At 38.7% G+C, this 19,664-nt stretch overlaps 1 protein-coding gene across 5 annotated transcripts in view; it reads left to right on the top strand.

Moving 5' to 3' along the window:
- WWC3 (WWC family member 3) overlaps window positions 1-19,664 on the top strand; it is a 90,445-nt gene that overhangs the window by 23,862 nt on the left and 46,919 nt on the right. For all 5 annotated transcript variants that reach the window (XM_085532039.1, XM_085532032.1, XM_015886914.3 and 2 more), the window contains exons 2-5: window positions 9,371-9,480; window positions 13,949-14,152; window positions 16,345-16,421; window positions 18,135-18,214. In XM_085532039.1, coding sequence (XP_085388165.1) covers window positions 9,371-9,480; window positions 13,949-14,152; window positions 16,345-16,421; window positions 18,135-18,214 — 471 coding nt within the window. The remainder of the gene's footprint in view (window positions 1-9,370; window positions 9,481-13,948; window positions 14,153-16,344; window positions 16,422-18,134; window positions 18,215-19,664) is intronic.

The raw sequence follows: 19,664 nt of genomic DNA, 5'->3' as shown, positions 1-19,664 counted from the left end.
TAGTTGATGACAGTGGTTCTTTCTGACCTTGAAATATGGACCTGGTCAGCTGGGACTGCACTGTGCTGTGACAATGGAAGTCAGAGGCTTCCCATGGCTTCTGACTTCTTTGAAAGCAGAGGGCCATGGAGGAAGGGGTCTATAGCTGGCTTTCTGTGACTCTTTCTCTCTTGCTCAGAGAAGATGGGTTTTCCTGGAGCTGGATGGGGAATTGGAAGCTATGCCCCCAAAATATCTGTGGTGATTGACTGCAAAGGAATGCTTAAATATTGAAGTGTAAGCAAGATTACCCCCAAAATACGTTACTTTGCAGTGCAAGGCACCTCTGGGCGAGTAGTACCCAAAGGGACACTTTCTAAGAGGTACCCATACCTTCTAGAGGGATTTGTGATATGCAAACAATAAAAAACAAAACAAACCACAGAAGTTGATTTCCTGAGTTGCTGTAAATGGAAGCATGTTTTTAACACTCCTTTTCCAACACAAATGTAGGAAGCTGGCAAAGCAGCTAATTTCAGTGCTCTAGAAAGGTTTAAAGTGAAATAATCTACGGAAACGGAAGCCTCTATTTTTAACTTTCTCAGTCATGAGAGATGGGGAGGAAGAAGAGGAGGCCATCTACTGTCGAAGTCTCATCAGCATGTTACTCTTCAAGCTTAATCTAATTTCCAGGCTGTTTTGATGAAGAGGTAGTTACTGCATGTGGATGTTCCCTTATATACAGATTCAGCATCGGGGTAGATCTAAGAACATGTGTTTTCTACTCTAATTTCTCTTGTTAATTTTTCTTTTTCTATTTTTTTTTTTGTTGTGTTGAAACTTTATACTCTAAAAACATGTGATGTATTGATTATTGAACAGATGGTCTTGTTTTTGTTTTTTTTGTTTTTCTTATTTTCCTACTATTGTTCATAAAAATTACATTATTTCTGTATTGTATAACTACTTCCTTATATTACTTACTTTGAAGTATTTTATTGATGTAGCTTGAAATTGAAATATCATGCATTGTGTAACTACCGGCAACCGTAGAAACAACAACATCAAACTTCATAACTTCAATCTTTTGAAGACTTCCGCATGAACATAGATCTGCATAGCTGTCTTTTTATTTTAATTTTAATTAATTAATTTATTTATAGCAAAAGGGGCAGTTGCTCCAATGGTACAAAAGACCAAAGATTTTAGGGCAATGCAGTCTTTCTTGGATAAATCTGCAGTCTTTCTGCAGATAAATTTGGAACGTCATGGGATTTTAAGCACATTTCTCCTTACTGAGTTTATCATCAGACCATCCTTAATGTCTTAAAGGTAACCACTAAATGGTTTTGTAACAATAGTTAAAATATAGTTTACTGGAGCTTTTACTTAAGCAGTTGAATTGAGGTTTCCTATGTGTGCGCCAGCATAGAGAATATTCACTACTGACCCGTCCATCACCATCTATAGGCAGCTTAAGCACATGCCCATATCTGCTTGATTAGGGGTCTCTACCTTCTGGAGGAGCAAAAACGAAAAAAAGAAAGGAAGTTAAATGATGAGGTGACTGCCATATATTGCAAGAAACTGAGACTGAAACCCAAAGCATCAAAGATTATGTCAGCGTATTTCCACTCTAGTTGCTTAGAGTTATGCCAAATTTTTTAGATCTTTAGGAGAACTACTGAAATGATGCCCTTGGTTTGTTTGTGTGTGTGTGTGTGTCAAGTTGGTTGCCCTCACTCACTCCTACATCAAGTATTGCTTTGTTAATGGAGTTCAATAACTGATGCAACAGTCTAGAAAGCCCGTCTCGTGGATCTGGACAGGGCCTGCTGGAACACCATGGGACAACCTCTCTGATGGCCCCATGGGTGCTCAGCACCGGGGCATGGGCCCAGGGTGTGTGCCCTGGAGACACTTCTGCAGGCAACACTCCTCTGCTCTGCAGGCACTGAGTGTGCGGCAGTGCATGTTAGGAAACATTAGCAGAAATGGCGTGGGAGCCTATGAAACTTGGAGGAATGCGGTAACTAAAGGAGTTTGAGAAATGCCATACATGGTACTTCTAGGAAACTTACAGCATTGTTTTTGAGGAGGATGAAGAATGTTCAAAAGTTCAAGAAGAAGAAAGTTCAAATGAGAAAATCTTGAATTTCTAATATTAGCTGACAGTGTAGAGTTTTCTGAATGTGAGACATTTGTTTGATGTTTTACCTCACGATTTGTTTTTAATAGGATGTATGTGAAGTCATGGTATGCCGAGTCTTTTGGCAGTTATCTACACATCACTTTGTTCTGAGACTTGAAAAGAATGGTCTCTTGAATATATATTTTTTCCAACCATTGTTTTATACTTAGTTCAGTTGCATTTACTTTTTCCTCCCATTGTTAGTTGCTTTCTGCTTTATTTCTTTAGAACCCATTTTTGGTGACTTGTAAAATGCATATTGTATTTTTTAGGTGTGATTGAGTAATAATTATTGCTGGAAATAGTTTAATGAAATTAATTTCAGTGAAGCTCAATTGAACATACTCTAAGTTTGTAGCAAGTTGTTTGGAGGACTGTTACTTAAAACATTTTAAGACATGGAATAACTTGATACTTTTTTCATAGGAGTGCTGAGTGTGTTTGTGCATATAGACATGACAGGTGTCTATTTGTAATATCATTACATTTACCTCTGAGGAACACCAGTAGTTAAGTATAGTTTGGCTGTAGTGTATTCTTCTCTTAGACTGCAGAAGTATGAAATACCATCAGCATGGTGTTAGTTGGCCTGTTTTGTAGCATGATGTGTGAAAAGGGTGTAGACCTTAGCAGACTGTAGTTGTGTATGTATCCCATCTGTAACTACTTGCCAGCTTCAGACTGAAGATTAACTGGTAACCTCAGTTTTGCTGAGACCTGACTAAAGCTACAGTCTGTTCACAGAAACTTTCTTCAGCACTGTTTTTATCAGAGAATTTCACCTGGGCTAGTCGAGCAAATGGCCATGTGGTGTTGAGTTGCTGCCAGGTTACACTACCAGTTATATATAAATATGCTCATAAATGCATCTTCACATTTCAAGATCCATTGTCCTGGTTATTAGACATTTTTCCTTATCCTTCAGATTAGGCTTTTGATTCTCATCTCATCTTTTTCAGTGTCTGCAGGCCTCTTACTAGCCTTCTTTTTTCTTCTGACTGTTTTCTGGTTCGAGATATCAGGTCACCTGCTGCCCAGGCTTCAGCACTCCAGCTGCTGTCTCTGCCCTGCTGCTGATCTTAGACTCTGGCCAGCGGCTTTGTTCCCCATAACTTCAGCCTGTCTGTGCATACCCAAACAAAACATGTTTTAAAGTGCTCGTGGACAGCCTTACTTAACCCATCTGTCCCTGTTTTTTTCTTGATTAGCCTCTGTAAAGACAATAAATAATAGAAACAAAAGCAGTTTTCTTAAAAAACTGACTTTTAACCCAGCTGTGGCTTCTGAAGAACTTTGCTTGTCTTGATGAAATACTGGTGTATTTTCAGCAAGAATTCACCATAATATTTGTGTCCTCCATTTAGTTGTAACTACTGCTCTGAAGCGTATAACTGCTTGAAGAACTTGGCTGCATGGCATATTTCAGCAGTTAGTGAACAGCCAGATAAGTTTTATGAGAGCTATAACTGGAAGCTACATACATACTCTTTTGTATTTCAACAGAGTTACCCCATATTTCTTAGCTGCTTTGATTTTTGGAAGTATGATTAAGGAGAAAAATAAGCATATTGTTGTTGTTTGTTAGTAATTGCTTACTGTTTCTGTGATGTTGAATAGAGAGTAGAATAGAAAGGGTCCCTAAAAAATATACGTGTAATGTGTGCTGTTCCACATAAACTTAGGCGATCGTAAAACAAGGACCTCAACAGACTGAGGGCTAGGATGGCTTATGAGATCACTGTCCACGCTGTCCTGTTGGCTGGACATTAGATCTGTTTTTAGCCAACTCCTGCAGCATTGTAAATAACTAGGCTGGGGTTAGAGGGACCTGTTGCCAGTATTTTCCACGACGGTAAACACTGGCAAATCATGGTTCAGGCAGCAATAGTCAGGTGCTGGTGAGAGTGAGATGCTTGTCAGATGTCTTAGAATAGGTTGTTCAAGTTTGTAATACAGCATGTTGAAGGCAGTTAACTACTTGTACAGTTTTACAGTCGATAGGTAAACAGAGGTTATACAGGTGTTTGTGCAAAAGATTATTGTGATAGAAAGATCATCTATGATAAATGAAAATACTCACCAATGTTGAAGGTTCACAACAAACTCCACAAAGGAGCGATCTCCAGACAAAGAGATGCTCCCTTAGTGGTGGTCAGCCCTTAAATGAGATCAGGGAGAGGTGAAGCCAAGCTCCACCCCTTCTGGTAGCGCAGCTGAATTACCTTCACCTGTGCTCCTGCAGCTTGCCTCATTGCCTGCCTCAAGTGGTCAATCACAGGTTCAGGCTGTGATCAACAGTTTCCCATACGTTGCTGTTTCCATTAAAATAATAATAATAAAAAAAAGTTATCTAACAATAACCAGACAAATTTTTATCCATGCATAAAGATGTTTATTCATTATTGTAGATGACTAATTCTATTCTTTGCCTTATTTTGTAAGTTAATGCTTTTGCTTATGTTACTGTATAAAACTTTGAGTCAGATATACTGATTTGACACTAGTAGCACTCTTCCCATGTGCTTATTGCTTTAAAAAAGAACGTAAATTACGGCAAAGTACAGTGCAGTCCTAAAACGACTGAGTTTGAAATGACCTTTAGAAGAATGAATGCTTTTATTTCCTTGCTGTAGGGTAGTGTTTTATTTCTAGGGGAAGTATGTCCCAGCAATGACTTTTGAATACAAGGTACCTTCTTCAGGTCTTTGTTCCAAGCTCAGAATTTCATTTGTACAAGATTCCATTTGGCCTTCTGTGCTCTGGGTTTATTTCAATTATGTATCAAGCAGATGATTAAAAAGTTACTTTATTCTCAATGTCAGATTGGGTTGATTGGTAAAATGAAGATATATGTCATTTGTATTAGGAAAGTTGCAAGAGATTTTTATCTATACATAACATTTGGTAAAATTTCATTGTACTTTTGACTAAGTAGTACATAATTGCCCAACTTTGTTTTGAAATCCAGCTTATTTTTATGATTTGGAGATGTCACCTAATCCACTGTGTAGAATGGACAGTGAGAGCTCAGTGTCTTGCAGAGCGCTGTAGCACCAGGCCCAGCATTCATGGTGACACCTGCCTCAGGCTGTGGTGACGTCACTTGGTAGATGGCTCCGGTTCTGAGCTACTGTGACAGTGCCAGGCCTTGGCACCAGCAGGTTATACTCATTGTGTGTGTGTACTCAGTTGTTGGAGGCCTTTCTGGAGAGCCCTGTGGGCAGGGTATGGGTGGCCTCAGGGTTTCCTTCTCCAGAGAAGTCCTCTGGCCCTAGGGTACCCTTCAGAACTGGAGGGTGACTTCTAAAGGCCAACAGCCACTCTTGCCCTCCACCTCCCCAGCTGTAGAACAACAAAATAGCCTTCTGCTCTTTGTCAGACCCCTGATTTCTTTTTTTGCCCCCGATATCGGGAGAGGTACAAGCTACAGCTCAAGGCAAGTGGATTAGCTGAAATTTATAACAAAGGGTATAATTTAAAGGCTTATTAGGAAGGAGGTTAGAAAAAAAACGGTGGCAGAAGCATGCACATGATTTCTTGTCTCGTGACTCTTCAACAATAGGTGTAATTCTTTGGATAAACTATTGCTAGGTTTGTCAGAAAGGTTAATTCTTTCTAGTTACGGTGTTACTTATTTACAAATTGGTATTTTCCTCTCAGTCTTTGGCCCAGTCTTAGAAGACAGCAGTACCCTGGGTGTCATTTAGGCACATAATCATAGAATCATAGAATGGCTTGGGTTGGAAGGGACCTCAAGAATCATCAAGGTCCAACCCCCCTGCCAAAGGCAGGGCTGCCAACTTCCACATTTAATACTATACCAGGCTGCCCAGGGCCCCATCCAACCTGGTCTTGAACACCTCCAGGGATGGAGCATCCACAACCACTCTGGGCAGCCTGTGCCAGCACCTCACCACACTCTTGGTAAAGATCTTCCCCCTGACATTGAGCCTAAGTCTTCCCTCCTTCAACTTAAAACCATTTCTCCTTGCCCTGCCATTATTTATCCACATAAAGAGTTGACTTCCCTCCTGTTTGTAGGCTCCCTTTAGTTACTGGAAGATCAAAATGAGGCCAACCCCAAAGCCTCTATTGACTGAGAAATTATAGTTTAAGCACCTGGGTATTGTCTGAGAGAAGGCACTTGGTATGCTGTGGAGTTTCTACTTTGGAAATGCCATTTTGATTTTCTGGTCTAGATCTTGCAAAAGCAATTTCTGTTTATCTGCATTTGGTTTCTCCAAAAATTCTGGAGTTTTTGCTCAGTCAGACCTAGAGATCTCAAGTAGCCAGGCCCCTCTTATGTGCCATGGGTGGCCTGAGAAGCTCTCTGAGAATTTTCTGAATTGCAGTGTTCTCAGTGACCTCGTTCTTTTTCCAAGCTCCAAAACTTCCAAAACAAAGTTGCTGCCTGTATTAGCAGCTGAACTGTGGTTTGTGAGTCGAAGCATACCTTTTCTTTGAACCAAGAAGTGTTTTGTTGTTATTTAAAGGTTGAATTTTCCTGGGCTTTGGGAGTTTGAAGTTAGATTGTTAGCAAAATATATATTAGAGATAAAAACAGTTTTGCTGTAGTTTATCTAAAATGGTATTTTGTCACTGTGTGTTGCTTTCCTTCCCACCCACTCTCTGCTATGAACTAATACAAGACGTTCCTCTGGCTGTTTTATATTCAGAAAGCTGCAGTAATGGATTACAGAAGCCTCCTGGATATGTGTAATGGATAAAGGTACAGCATAAATTGGCAAGGAAATTGTATTCTGTCTAGCTCTGATTGATATAGAAAGCATTAATAAAACTTGATTTTTTAGAAATGTCTGTTTTATTGCATACTTCTACTACTACTTAAGGAAAACATTTAATTTGGACAGACTTAGAGGGGAGAGGAGCAAGACTTTGCTCAAAGGTTGCTCACTCAGCTTAGTTTGCAGAATTTTGGTGATAGAAGCATTGCTGTGTATTTCAGTATCTGCTTTCGAAGGGTTTCTGTGGCCCAAAATGAGAAGTGTCTAGTGACTGAAGAGTATCGTTACTTTTGGAAAGGGTAAGGATTTAAAGATAATGAAGACTTAGCGGAGCAATCTGAAATTATGATCGGCTCTTTGGCATGTACAAAATTGGCCCACTTGGATGACTGTTACTTACACCTCAGCTGTAAATCCAATGGCCAGGAGCAGTTAATGTGGAAACTGGTGCCAGAGGAATTCTGCAGTTGTGCTCGTCAAACAAGAAATGTGTTTTTTCAATCGACTTAGTTAAATCAGTGCAAAACACAGGGAGAAACTTTCCATTCTTATTTTAAACTTTGTGTGTTTTGAGCAGTTGAGTGAATGTTCAAACTACATATGTCTGAATGTGACTCAGTAGTGAATCAATGTTATATTATGCTTTGTCTGAAAGAAGACCACATAGAGCAACTTTGGATGTGATTTAAAATGAGCAACATCAAGTTAATATTCTGCATGTCTGAAAGACAGCTTTTTCTATGTCCTTTTTCTTACAGAGTTTCCTTCAAAACCATTAATTAAACTGTTCATGCATGCTTTATAACATTGGAATAAAAACTGGTTAGGCAAGATGACTTTCTTTGGTCAGCGTTCTCCAGAAAGAGCGCATTGCACTTGCCCTGGAAGCTGGAGCTGTGATGGGACCATGGAGAGTGATGAATTAAACTTCTTGTAGTGTAAAAGGTTAAAGTATGATGTGTAGGTTTTATGTAGGAATAAAGGGTGAGGGTGTGTTTGTATAATAGGCAAGCGTGTCTTATAACTTGTTCCAAAGAAAATCTTGTCTATAGAATGGTAATTTAGGAACTGATGTCTAGACTGCTTTGAGAAATGGTAAACATGATGTCTTCAGAACAGAACCATGAGGGTTTAAGAGAAAATGCTGCACATTGTATCTTTAACATGTGACTGAACACCAGGGAGATCATAAGTATTTCAGTGTTGTTTGACCTGCCTGACTGCTAGATTAATTACTGAAAGAATGCTTATGCCAGCATATAGTAACATCTTGAATACAACAGTTTTGCATTTACATGAGTACATGACATGAACTCTGTCAGTAATGGAAAATCTCTGAATAGTGGTGCATGGGTTTGTGTACGTCTTCATTTTATTAAATTGTTTATACGTGTTTGACACGGGGAAATGGTTTTAAGTTAAAAGAGGGAAGATTTAGGTTGGATGTTAGGGAGAAGTTCTTCACTAGGAGAGTGGTTAGGCCCTGGAACAGGCTGCCCAGGGAGGTTGTGGATGCTCCGTCCTTGGAGGTGTTCAAGGCCAGGTTGGACGGGGCCCTGGGCAACCTGATCTAGTAAATGTGTATGTTTGGTGGCCCTGCCAGGCAGGGGGGTTGGAACTACATGATCCTTGAGGTCCCTTCCAACCAGGGTCATTCTGTGATTCTGTGTTTGAGAATCCATCAGTCTTTTTTCTTTGATTGAAATAACTTGATCTCTGCACTGTTGTCAAAAACTGATTGAAACGTTGCAGTTGCAAACTACTGAGGATAAATATATATATCCTACTACTCTCAGTTTTAAACACTTCAATCTGAAAAGTGCTAGAATAGTTTTAGAAGGTGGGTTAATGCAGTTGTTCTGCTTACTGTGTGAAATTGCGTGTATTTCGGTAGCGATTGTCTGGTGTACATACTGGACCACTGGAATGGCTTGTTTCCCCTCCTTTCTGCTTTGGGGGAAGGAAGAAATTTGAATGGGTCAGGACCAAAAGAATATAATTAATAGTTGGAAATGCATAGTTGAAAATAAATGTGTTACAGTGTTGTTGTTTTTGTTTTAATTTTTTTAAGTACAAACAATTGTACTGCTTTGACATCATAAAGAGGATAAAGCCTGTAAAGCTTCTGGTATTTTTTAGCAGTGACAAACTCCAGCTTTCATATTTGTGTTCTTTGCAATATGGGAGAAAAACTGGCAGGACTGCATGCCATTGTAATTAAATTGTTAAACATAGAAACTTGAAGGGAGAAGCTTGTCTTACTTGTTCGGGGAGTATCTGTCAGCATATTTAAATGAAATTTTATTTTGAAACTGTATGTTTGTGATTATTAACACATTCCTAAGCAGCATAACTATTTTGTGATCAGATCATGGTGATATCTTCAAAACATATAAAGACACGGCACTGTAAACTGCATCTTTTGTATTCATTGACGTTATTTTTCTTTTTACAGGATTACAAAGCCATTGACATTTGCTGACTGTGTTGGTGATGAGCTTCCTTTAGGATGGGAAACTGTTTACGATCAACAGATTGGAGTGTATTATATGGACCACATAAATCGTGAGTAGATGTGTGATTATTTTTAGGAACACCAGCAAGCTGATGTTAACTGATGGCACTATCTTTGTTTCCGATACCATTTATGCAGCTCATGTTACAGCAAGAGAATGTATACAAGTAATTTCTTGCACTATCTGTTTCATCATCTTTTAAATGGGGGCACAGCCCTTCTTTCCTTTGTAAAGAGTTTTATAATGGATGACAGAGATATAGCGCGTAAAGTTGCTTTGCTTTGCTTTGTCCAGCTATGAACAGTCAGTAACTTTGTTGCTTTCTGCATATACTGAAATTTCCATGCTATACTCTTGCATTTCATGGCTTTCTAGTGATTGATGCTTGACTCTTCTCTCTTGAAAAACCAAATCTGTTCTGAGAGAGGAGTGCTGATTTTTAATCAGAAGCACCAGCAATTACAGTAATGTCATCCACTCTTACGCAGCCTGTATTTTACACTTCTTAGGTACTGTCACAAAGCACAACAGATGACTCTTTGATAATGGGAATGATATCCATCATTTACCTTTTTGGACTGTTGCTGAGCTTTATATCACTTCTGTTTGGCACATTTTCCAGTTCTAGTTTTAAAGCAGTGTGTCTTATCTTTACAGCTTTGTACTACTGTTGCTGTTACTGCTGTGTTGCTATCATTAAGCTTCTTATCACCAATGAGTGAATGCTTTCAATATTGTGGGAACTGGCAGTTGGCGGGGAGGGAGGAAAGAAGAAAGTGGTTATGAGAGCAATCACAGTAATGGTAAATAGTATAATCTGTAAAAACAACCTCAGTATTATCTACTTGAAATCTACTCAATTGAAAAATAAAAGTATAGAATAGTTTTTGCCTTCCTGCCATCACTGGTAGTATTCGTCTATTGTTATTGAACAGCTTCTTATTTAAAATAAGTGAACAGGAAACAAAACACAAAACCAAACCCATCACCAACATCAGAATAACGAATGTTCTCATGACATTGTTTGTCCCTCACAGATGCTTATTTGTTGTGAAATTAACAAATTAACGGAGACAAAAATTGAATAATAATTTTAGAAGAGCTGTTAATGCACAAGGATAGATGTCCTAGCCAACTGAAAGCCGATAGATACAGATTGCTTCTCTATTTAAAAGAAATAGTAGTTTTGGGATAGCTGTTTAAACTGTTGTGACTTTCGTTAATGCTGAAATTAAGTGAAAAGTGAACTTTGTGCTGGGTGTACAGTAATAGAGTGCATTTGTAGCGGTGTATGGGTACAAGAAAGGCGTGCATTGAAGACAAAAGAAAACATGAGGTTATTGGCAGCTTTAGGCACCACTGTAGATAATGGGTAGAACACGAACTCCCACTGCAATGCTATGACTAAAAGAGTTAATAAAGGATTCTAGCAGTAGACATCTTGGATAGGAACAACAATCACCTTTGCATGCAAAAGAAATCTCTCCCTTTTGTTTTTCAGACTTTGTTGTTAGCTGTTTTACCGCATATATCAAGTTGGAACTGCAGTAAGGATATTAATCATTGTAGACATGTCAGATCTGGCTTGCATTTTTTTTTTTTTCTGTGCAATCCAGAACAAAAACTGTAGAAGAGGGTCTTTGAGAGAGAAATTAAATTCCCAAATGCTTATTAGGAAGGCATAGCAAGAGAAGATTAATACAAATGGGTCTGAGAACATACATCTAATCTTATTATGAGTTAAATAAACATATTATATGAACAGATGGATAAAGACTTCATACGGCCAATGCTGAACTGAATGAAAGGAATCATTCTGCAATTAACCAGGTTGCAAAATTTGTCTCTTTCATGATAACTAATTACTTGCAGCCCACAGATATTATCCTAAATGGTAATTCAGCCGTCATAGCAAAATGGGTTTGTCACCCTTAGGCTAATACAGTGCTTGCTTATACAAGCAAGATTTATATTCAGAGGGAAAACAAAATTGATATTACAGCTGGATAATCGTTACTCAAGAATTACTGGGATAGCTGATCCAGTTTTAAACCATGGACAGCAAAAGTACCAATCAAGGTGACGTTAACCTCTTTTGTAGAAGTGAGAACTAATGTGTATGCAATCATGTGCATCATGAGACCATGTCAGGCAGGTGGCAGAGATGACAGAGAATGAATAAATGTTTTTCTGAAACGATTCCCTTGCATTATGTTCTGAATTACGACTAAAATACTTGAAAAGCAACTTCCAAGTGAAAACACGTTGATTATTTAAGCCTTTCCAGGATGCCTTTAGTGGATGATCAGGTTTAAATGGCTTAAAACAACAATGGAACTGTGTTAATTTGGAAAATAGTGATGCTTCAGTTCCAAGAAATCCTATGAGAAAATGCCAGAGATGATTCAAATAGATTCTTTTAAGAGTTATGGTTATTGAGGAGCTCTCATGCTTTGTGAATGCTCAGCTTTTTGTCTGTATCACTTTTAAAGGAAATCAGTTCATTTTTTTTTCAAGCCTCTGACTAAGTTTGTTTACCTAGAAAGTAGTAAAAGGACTTCTAGGCAATAATTTTCCATTTATATTGAAAATCCCCAGGAACAGAGGAATCTTCAGTAAATCTCCACGGTGCTTCCAACCCTGATTTCCATCTTGTTCTGTAAATTCAGTACTTTGTTGACACCCTTACTAAGCTGCTCTTGGCTCTGGTCCAACCATTGCTTAAAAACCCGTGGTGGCTGCCAGCCGCAGAATTCCTTCTCCTCAGTGTCTTGAGAGCTTTTGAAGTCTCCTTTAACCAGTTGGGCATTCCCCAGTGGGGGAATAGTAATCTATTCCCTGCATTTGTCTGAGGCTCTTCTCGAATTACTATAGATTTGTATTTTTTTTATAAATTGTCTATAAAGAAACAAAGGAAATGAATTTTACCATCCAACTTAGCTTTAGTTTCAGTTATTACGTGACAAACTTATGTAGAAATCCAGGGCAAAGTGAAGACTCCATACTCATAAATCAGAAGAGATTGTCACTGTTGTACTAAAGTAGTTTTCTGTCTCAGAAGAATGCTGCTAGCTTTTGAGAAGGCTTCTGAAGTAATCTGTGAAGTGATGACATACCCTGTAGTGTAGGACCTCAAAGCTCAATGTGCAATACAACGTCATTTAGCTAATAGTAGATCTATTAATTTTCCATTAATAAAGAGATGCTTGCTATGATATAGTTTTTCTGTCTCATAAATATTAGTTATTTTTTGCATAGTTTCCATGCAGGATAGTAGCTTTAGGAATATTACGTTTTCACAAATATCAAGAACACTGATGGATGTGATAGTGTTGCAAATTTTCATGCCTTCACTTAAGGATGGGCCGTGGTGTGAACTAAGCAGTTTTCTTCTGCTTTCCATGCGTGCAGAAACTAGGTACATAGGCATTTATGGAGACTGGAACAAGTCACAGCACATCTTGCTCTGGACTGCAGAAGTAGGTTGGGGATGTTGGAGCAGAGATATTTTGGAAACTGGAGGTGCTGCTGGAAAGGTCACTGTGATACAGGGAACATACTGGAGGAAGGATGTAATTGTAGGCATGAGCTTCGTACTCTTGCACTGTGAGGAGTTGTGGGAAGAGTTACAGCTGAGTAAAGGTTGTTGGGAACATAGTAGTTCTGTTGGAGTACTGCTTCATGTTTCTATCTACTTCTCAAATGGCTTGTAAATGGTAGAGCTGGTAGTATAACCTTGACACCATGAGAGTTATTAATTCAAGAGGGTCAACCTTTTATAGTTTCACATTTAGTCATGAGCACCAAAATTCTGAATTACTTCATGCAAGATAAATACTAAACATAACTGGCTTTCATCTCTTATGAGAAACAAGGTTTGGAAAAAATGAGTAGCTTTGCCTCCTGACTGCGCTGCACTTTCTGCAACTGCTTTGAACACTGACATAGCATCTGCAGTGACTTCTTGCCATCAAAGCATTAACAAACAAACGCCATTAGAAGTGCTCTTCTGGATTTGGGATTAAAATGCTAACTTTTCAGTTGAACTACTTTGTTCTTCTCTAGGCAGGTATTGTCACTAGCCTTTCAGAATTTTAAATGTGTGAAATTAATGCGTAATATTTTAAAGTTGTTCCAACTGACTCTAGATACCTTCTGTTTTCCTATGTGGTTCTAGGTTTTTAGGTAATCCTCATAATTTTCAAGCTGGCTGTGAGGGAAAGTGAGCATAAACACAGATTCTTTTCTTTACAAACTAGAGCATGCCCAGAGAAAACAAATGCAAATGCCTTTTACATTTCAAAGGGATTTTCTTATTCTTCCACTCTGGAAAAATCACTCAGGATGGAGTGATTTTGAACACTAGTGTTAGGCAGACTAATTGTTCAGCAACTTCACATCCAGTTTTTTGAGCATGTCACTCTTAATCTGTGATGTAGACCTGCAGAACAGACCTTAACCAAACCATTTTCTCTTTGTGGGATATTGTCTGATAAATTTGTTGTTTTTCTCCATAGAGCTTACACAAATTGAAGACCCAAGGGAGCAATGGAGAAGGGAGCAGGAACGCATGCTAAAGGAATATTTAATAGTTGCCCAGGAGGCACTCAATGCCAAGAAAGAGATTTACCAAATAAAGCAACAGCGTTTTGAACTAGCCCAAGAAGAGTATCAACAATTGCACAAAATGTGTGAGGATGACAACCGTTCCTATGCGAGCTGTGAGTTTACTGTCCTTTTCTTGATTTATCATGAATACATAACACAACATATGGGGTAAGAAAGTGTTTTCACCATATTCTCCTCTCAATGAAGACTCTGAAAACAGAAGTGAGGCGCAGCCTTTATGGGGCTTTTGGTTTCCTGTTAGGTCTGCTGGAGTATAACTTTATAACATTAAACAGGAATATCTTAGTGGCAGCCATGCTGATGCTTCATGAAAGGCAACAAAAACTGAATATTTCTGGGCCAGCTACCCACTTTCCCTCCTAAGTTCATAGATAATTCTGTACTGAAACTGTCATCTTCAAGAGAAGCCTTCTGCAGATCTGTTGTCAGTTTATTAGCTTACTAAAGATTAAGGGAAAAGGCATTGTAGACAAAAGTATATCTGATGATAGCAGTTAGAATAACTGTTACACCAAAAGATTCCTTTGATTAAGCCAGCCTCTGACCCCTTCAAAGGAGAAGGGTATGAGATGGATACACCTGTGGGCAGTGTGGAAACATAGTGGGATTTCAGTGCACATGTGGTTTTTCACTGCCTGTGTGTACAGCCACTGTTCAAATGCAGCATCTGCTAGTAAATGCCAACTACTTGATAAGTATGGGAATCTCTACTAACTCCTTTCTGAAAAAGTTGAAGAAACATGGCTGTGAGAGGTCAAAGGAGGCACTGGGCTATAAGTGTTTAGGTTCTGTGTTTATTAATCTCACTGAATTCATTCATATGCAAAACTCCTAAATGAAAGATGTTTTCGAGGTGTGAGGTGGCCTAGATGGTCCTGACCAGTCTCCATCAAGCGTGGGAGGTTACGTGTAGCATGGATGTGAATGTTGTATTAAGTGACTTCTTCCCTTCTTAGTCTTTGGGTAGATTTTCTACGTGTCTCCATGTGTCTGTGGAATCGATATGATACTGTAAAACTAACCTTTTAAGTTGTTTTGTTGAGAAAATATATTTTATATTGTTTTAAGGCCACATGCATCAGCTTTGAGGAAATGAGACGAGCTGATTAGTCCTTTTCTTTTTTAAATCCCTTTCACGATTATTCATACTGTCTACTTGAGATTCCCTAAGGCTTCTCCATTTGTTTTCCTTAATTTTGCCACTCCCCTGTACTCTGAGATGCTTCATTCTCCACTTTTTATGCAGAAATCTTTGACTCCTAATTTGGGTGCAATTAAAATGCTGAAGGTGGGTGCTTATATTGTAAATATTCCTGCCTCCACTACCACATCTTTAAATCTGTTGCCTTAAAAGAACTAAAAGCACACAAACTGTTTTCCTCTCCTTTGCTTGTGGGTGCTGTCATTGACTCAGTGCGGTGTGCTCATGAGTGGGAGGCAGCATGAGCTCAGCGGTCGTGGGCTGGCAGGGAGGTGCCCATGCAACACTTCTGTGACTCAGTTGTGATCAACAGTGCTAAAAAAAAATAAAATTATAAATAATCCATAGAAAATCCTGGATTTAAAGAATTAGTCCAGGCATGACTACTCATTTTGGCAAGTTTCTGCACGCTTGATATGACCTTGGCATTGCAGTACTCTTATGAGAGTGGAAAGGCTCTGTGAAATGCAGACATGGATATGAGTTTCAAAGCGGCAGCCTCTGGCTTTGCAAAAGGATGGTAGGTCTAACAGTACAACCCAATCCACTTGCATACCGGGCATTTTTCAGCAGGCCAGTGCTGCCATGAATGGCTCACTCAATAAATCATGGTTGGTCTTGCCCAGCCTGTGCTCTAGGACTTTCACCTCATCTGTTTAGGGTTTAGCTGATACTGTCACAGCTTGAAATCACTGCCTGGCTCTAGAGGTGCTGTTTTAAGAACTTGCAAGAAGTTTCAAGTTTAGTAATGTTAATGAAGTTAGAAAACAAATAGCAATTGTTAATGTTACACAAATCATTGCATCAGTAAATGCCAGCATCCTTTAGTGGAAGCTGCTGCCTTTTGAGCGATATGCAGTGCTGCTATATACAGTTCATTTATTTTCTGTTCAGAACTAAATAAGAAACTTCAACCAGACCAAAGATAATTCTTCTGTTGCACTTGAACTGAGAGAATTATTTTAAAAACAAGTGACTTGTAACACAAAGAATGAATGCAACAGTCTTTTAAACAGTGCTACATCTTAACAAGTGTGGTAAAGAAAAGAAATAAATATAAAATAATGTTTTCCATCTGTTTAGCATTCTCTGGATTTTCAACTAATACCAAGTATGACCCATATCAGATTAAAGCAGAAATAGCCAGCCGTCGTGACAGGGTGAGTAGTGTTTTTTAATTGTGTTAAATGTGAATTAGGCATGGGGAGGGGAAGGGGACTGTGTGCTTCAGCTGACATTTACACTGGGTGCTGTATGTGCTTTTGAAAAGAAAATGTAAAAATACACTCAGACCTATTGCTACGTTCAAGAAGCCTACACGTATTGCATTTCAGTGACTTGGAAAGTAACGCTTTTTCTATATAAAAAAGCATAAAGTTTCTGTCATAGATGATAGAGGCACACAGTTCAATCCTGCTGTCCTTGTATTTTCTTATTTACCATCTTCAGTGGGTTTCTGTGGATGTCATTGAACTCTAGACTTAACTGTTTGTTTCTGAGTCCATTGGCAAGTGAGTAGACATGCTGACCAAGTAGATATTTTAAGCTAATTTTTATCCAAAGCTTTTGGGGGATGATGTAAGGAATGCAAGCTTTTTTATAGTTCTGGGCTTTTGTGGCAGTTTTGTGGTAAAATATTATAATTAATAATAATAATGTAAAAAAACCCAAGAAATTAGAACCATTATTTTAGTACTGTCTTATCTGAAAGAATAGTTGACTTTAGAAATTGATCTTGTGCTGCAAAGATTTCAAGTCTGAAAGTTGTTTAAAGCAAATTGACACAGCAGTCACGAATGGTTATAAAAAGCAATTTATAACATTGAGCTTTAAACCCATTTTCTAAATTGCACATTTCTCTTCATTAACTAGTAAAATGGGATGTAGCATTCTAGGCACTTGGCTCACAAAATCAATAAAAATCTTATCTTTGCAGGATGGTGCTCTGTTTCTGTTGTAGTGACTGCTTTTCACATGAGTGCCTCTGAAATCAAATCCCATTCACCACCCTTCAAAGGCATTTATTCTATTTGTGTATGTTTACTACGTGCTGACCAGTGTTTGCTTGTGTTACATACTCTAAGTGTCAGCATAGTCTAAACAAGAAAACAAACCTTGTTTATTTAAATGATATTTAAAGAAAACAAGCAAGGTCTTCTAAAACTATTTGTCTCTTTTCCTACATCACAAAATAAAATGATTTCACAAGTGTGTTGGACAATCTGCTCAACTTAATGTGTGTGCGTGTGTACATAATTGCTTCAAGTAATAGAATCAATAGAATAAAATGTGTAGTATCAAGTTGTTGTAGATATTTTTTGAGTCACTGCTGTTATTTCATTTTTGATTTACATACACTCTCTAGATGACGGAGATTACCAGAGAGAGCAAAAGGCAAGACAGTATGAAAACAACCATAGCAAATCAGACTGCCATTTCTGGAAGAAGGATGTCAGTGATTTTATTGTACTAGACTGAAAAACTAATAGCATTAAACGTTCAGTGTTTCTGGGTTTGTTTTCTTTTTCATTTTTGGGTTAACTAAGGAATTGACAGTTCAGAGGCATCTGTTTGCTACACGGGAAGAAGGGAAGGGAAGTCATATGAAGCTTTTAGCTATTCATATAAACTATTTGAGGTGGAAAACGAATTGAAAAGATGAGAAAAAAGGTGAATGTTGTGATTAGGTCCTTGGATATTTCAGAATGTGTATTATTTTGTTGCAGGTCTTAAAGCAAGAAAGAAGAAAACTTAGATTACAACTTCCATTTATTTAAAAATGATTGAAATTATTGTATTTGAAACAGTTATTTTTTTTTATAAAGTAAGTTTCCGTTACGTATTATGACTTTAAATTATTTTGGTATATTTAGCTTTCTAGGCTAAAACGAGAATTGGCACAGATGAAGCAAGAGCTGCAATATAAGGAAAAAGGAGTGGAAACTCTGCAAGAGTAAGTTAAGGGGTTGTGGGAGGCTGTTCCCCCCCCCTCCCCCATTCCCTCCCCCATCTTGGAATGACTTGCTCAGGAAACTATTGCATAAAAATAAAGTAGAAAGTTTCTAAATGCTCTGCTCCAGAGTTTCTGCTGTGATAATGGTGCACATTGAGAACAGTGTGAAATGATGGAAGAAGGATTAGACAGAATTAGGTGGGAAGGTGATTTTAGAGATCCACATGTAAAAGCAGTTTTATAGGTAGTCTTTCCATTCTGCCTGAAAATGAGTCAGATTTTTAGAATGTACTCCAAGCATCTTCTGAAGGTACGTATTGTCAGGAGCCCAGTCAGAACCGCTGTGCAATGGGTTAGTGTTTCTGTGAGCAGTACCTAGGCTTTCTGGCCGGGCAGACTATTTCTCCAGGGTGGGAGCCGGAACACTGCAACGCTGTTTCTTCCTTTTTCCTGGTGGTCAGACCTTCCAGTTCTGGGCAGCACAGTTGATGTGTTCATATGCAGTAGATCTAATGCTCTGTGAGACCTTGGATTTTGTTGCATGTGTGCAGAATGACTGCATGTAAATATGACCCCTTGTTTCCTCTCTGGAAGGAGAAGTAGCTGAGGGAGCTCAGGGCAATTTGCCACTGCTCCCAGACCATTAAACAGCCTGTGCTCTTGTTTCCTTCACGCTTGCTGGTGGCAAAGGTTGCAGACTGTTGTGGTAACCCTCTACCTGCCACTCTTCCTGCAGGCCATCAGATGGGAACCGAGAGACTTCCATCTGTGTGCTGCTTAGTCACCTGCACACATAGCATGTATGTGGGAAGCCCCGTGTGATAGGGAGAAAGGTTACCAGGCCATGGAAAAGGTGGCAGGTAAACACACATTGTGACTTCCAGATCTGTTCAACAAGCCCGGAATGAGGCTGTATGTTGAAGAGATCTTGGATTTGCTTTGGACATGTGGCTGTGCATTTAGAAATCTTGGCCATCCCTCCAGCATGCACGCAAACAAACTGCCTAATGCAAGTGCTTCTTGAAAACACTGGAACTGTTGCATGTGTAATGCATTTTGCAGCATAAGTACAGCATCTGTGGAAATACTTGGAAGCTTTGGATTTATTGTATTGGTGCTGTAAAGCATGGACACACACTTCTGCTTTGGGAATCCTGGCAAAGCTTCCAGAGGTCCCAGAGCAATTAGGTTCCTGATTTTCCAGCTTAGACAAAATTAACATGGCATTACATTAACTAAACTGTATAAAGGAAGATACTCAGTTCTTTCTGTTAAAGAAATAGCCTGTGCATTTCATGTTTTTCATTCCATTTTACAAGGTTCTTTTGTTCTATAATGAATTTTAAAAGCTTCAGGAGAAAAGAAAATCCAACAAAATTTGTCCAGCCAAAATCCTTCACTGGCAAGTGAGATGTAATCATTCTCAGGCTTAAACATATTTTATTGACTG

The sequence above is a fragment of the Coturnix japonica genome, chromosome 1 (assembly GCF_054131305.1).
Source record: "Coturnix japonica strain WE chromosome 1, WE-NBRP24, whole genome shotgun sequence".
Taxonomy (NCBI): Eukaryota; Metazoa; Chordata; class Aves; order Galliformes; family Phasianidae; genus Coturnix; species Coturnix japonica.
The sequence above is the reverse complement of the archived record's forward strand: the minus strand, read 5'-3'. Positions and strand labels throughout refer to the sequence as shown.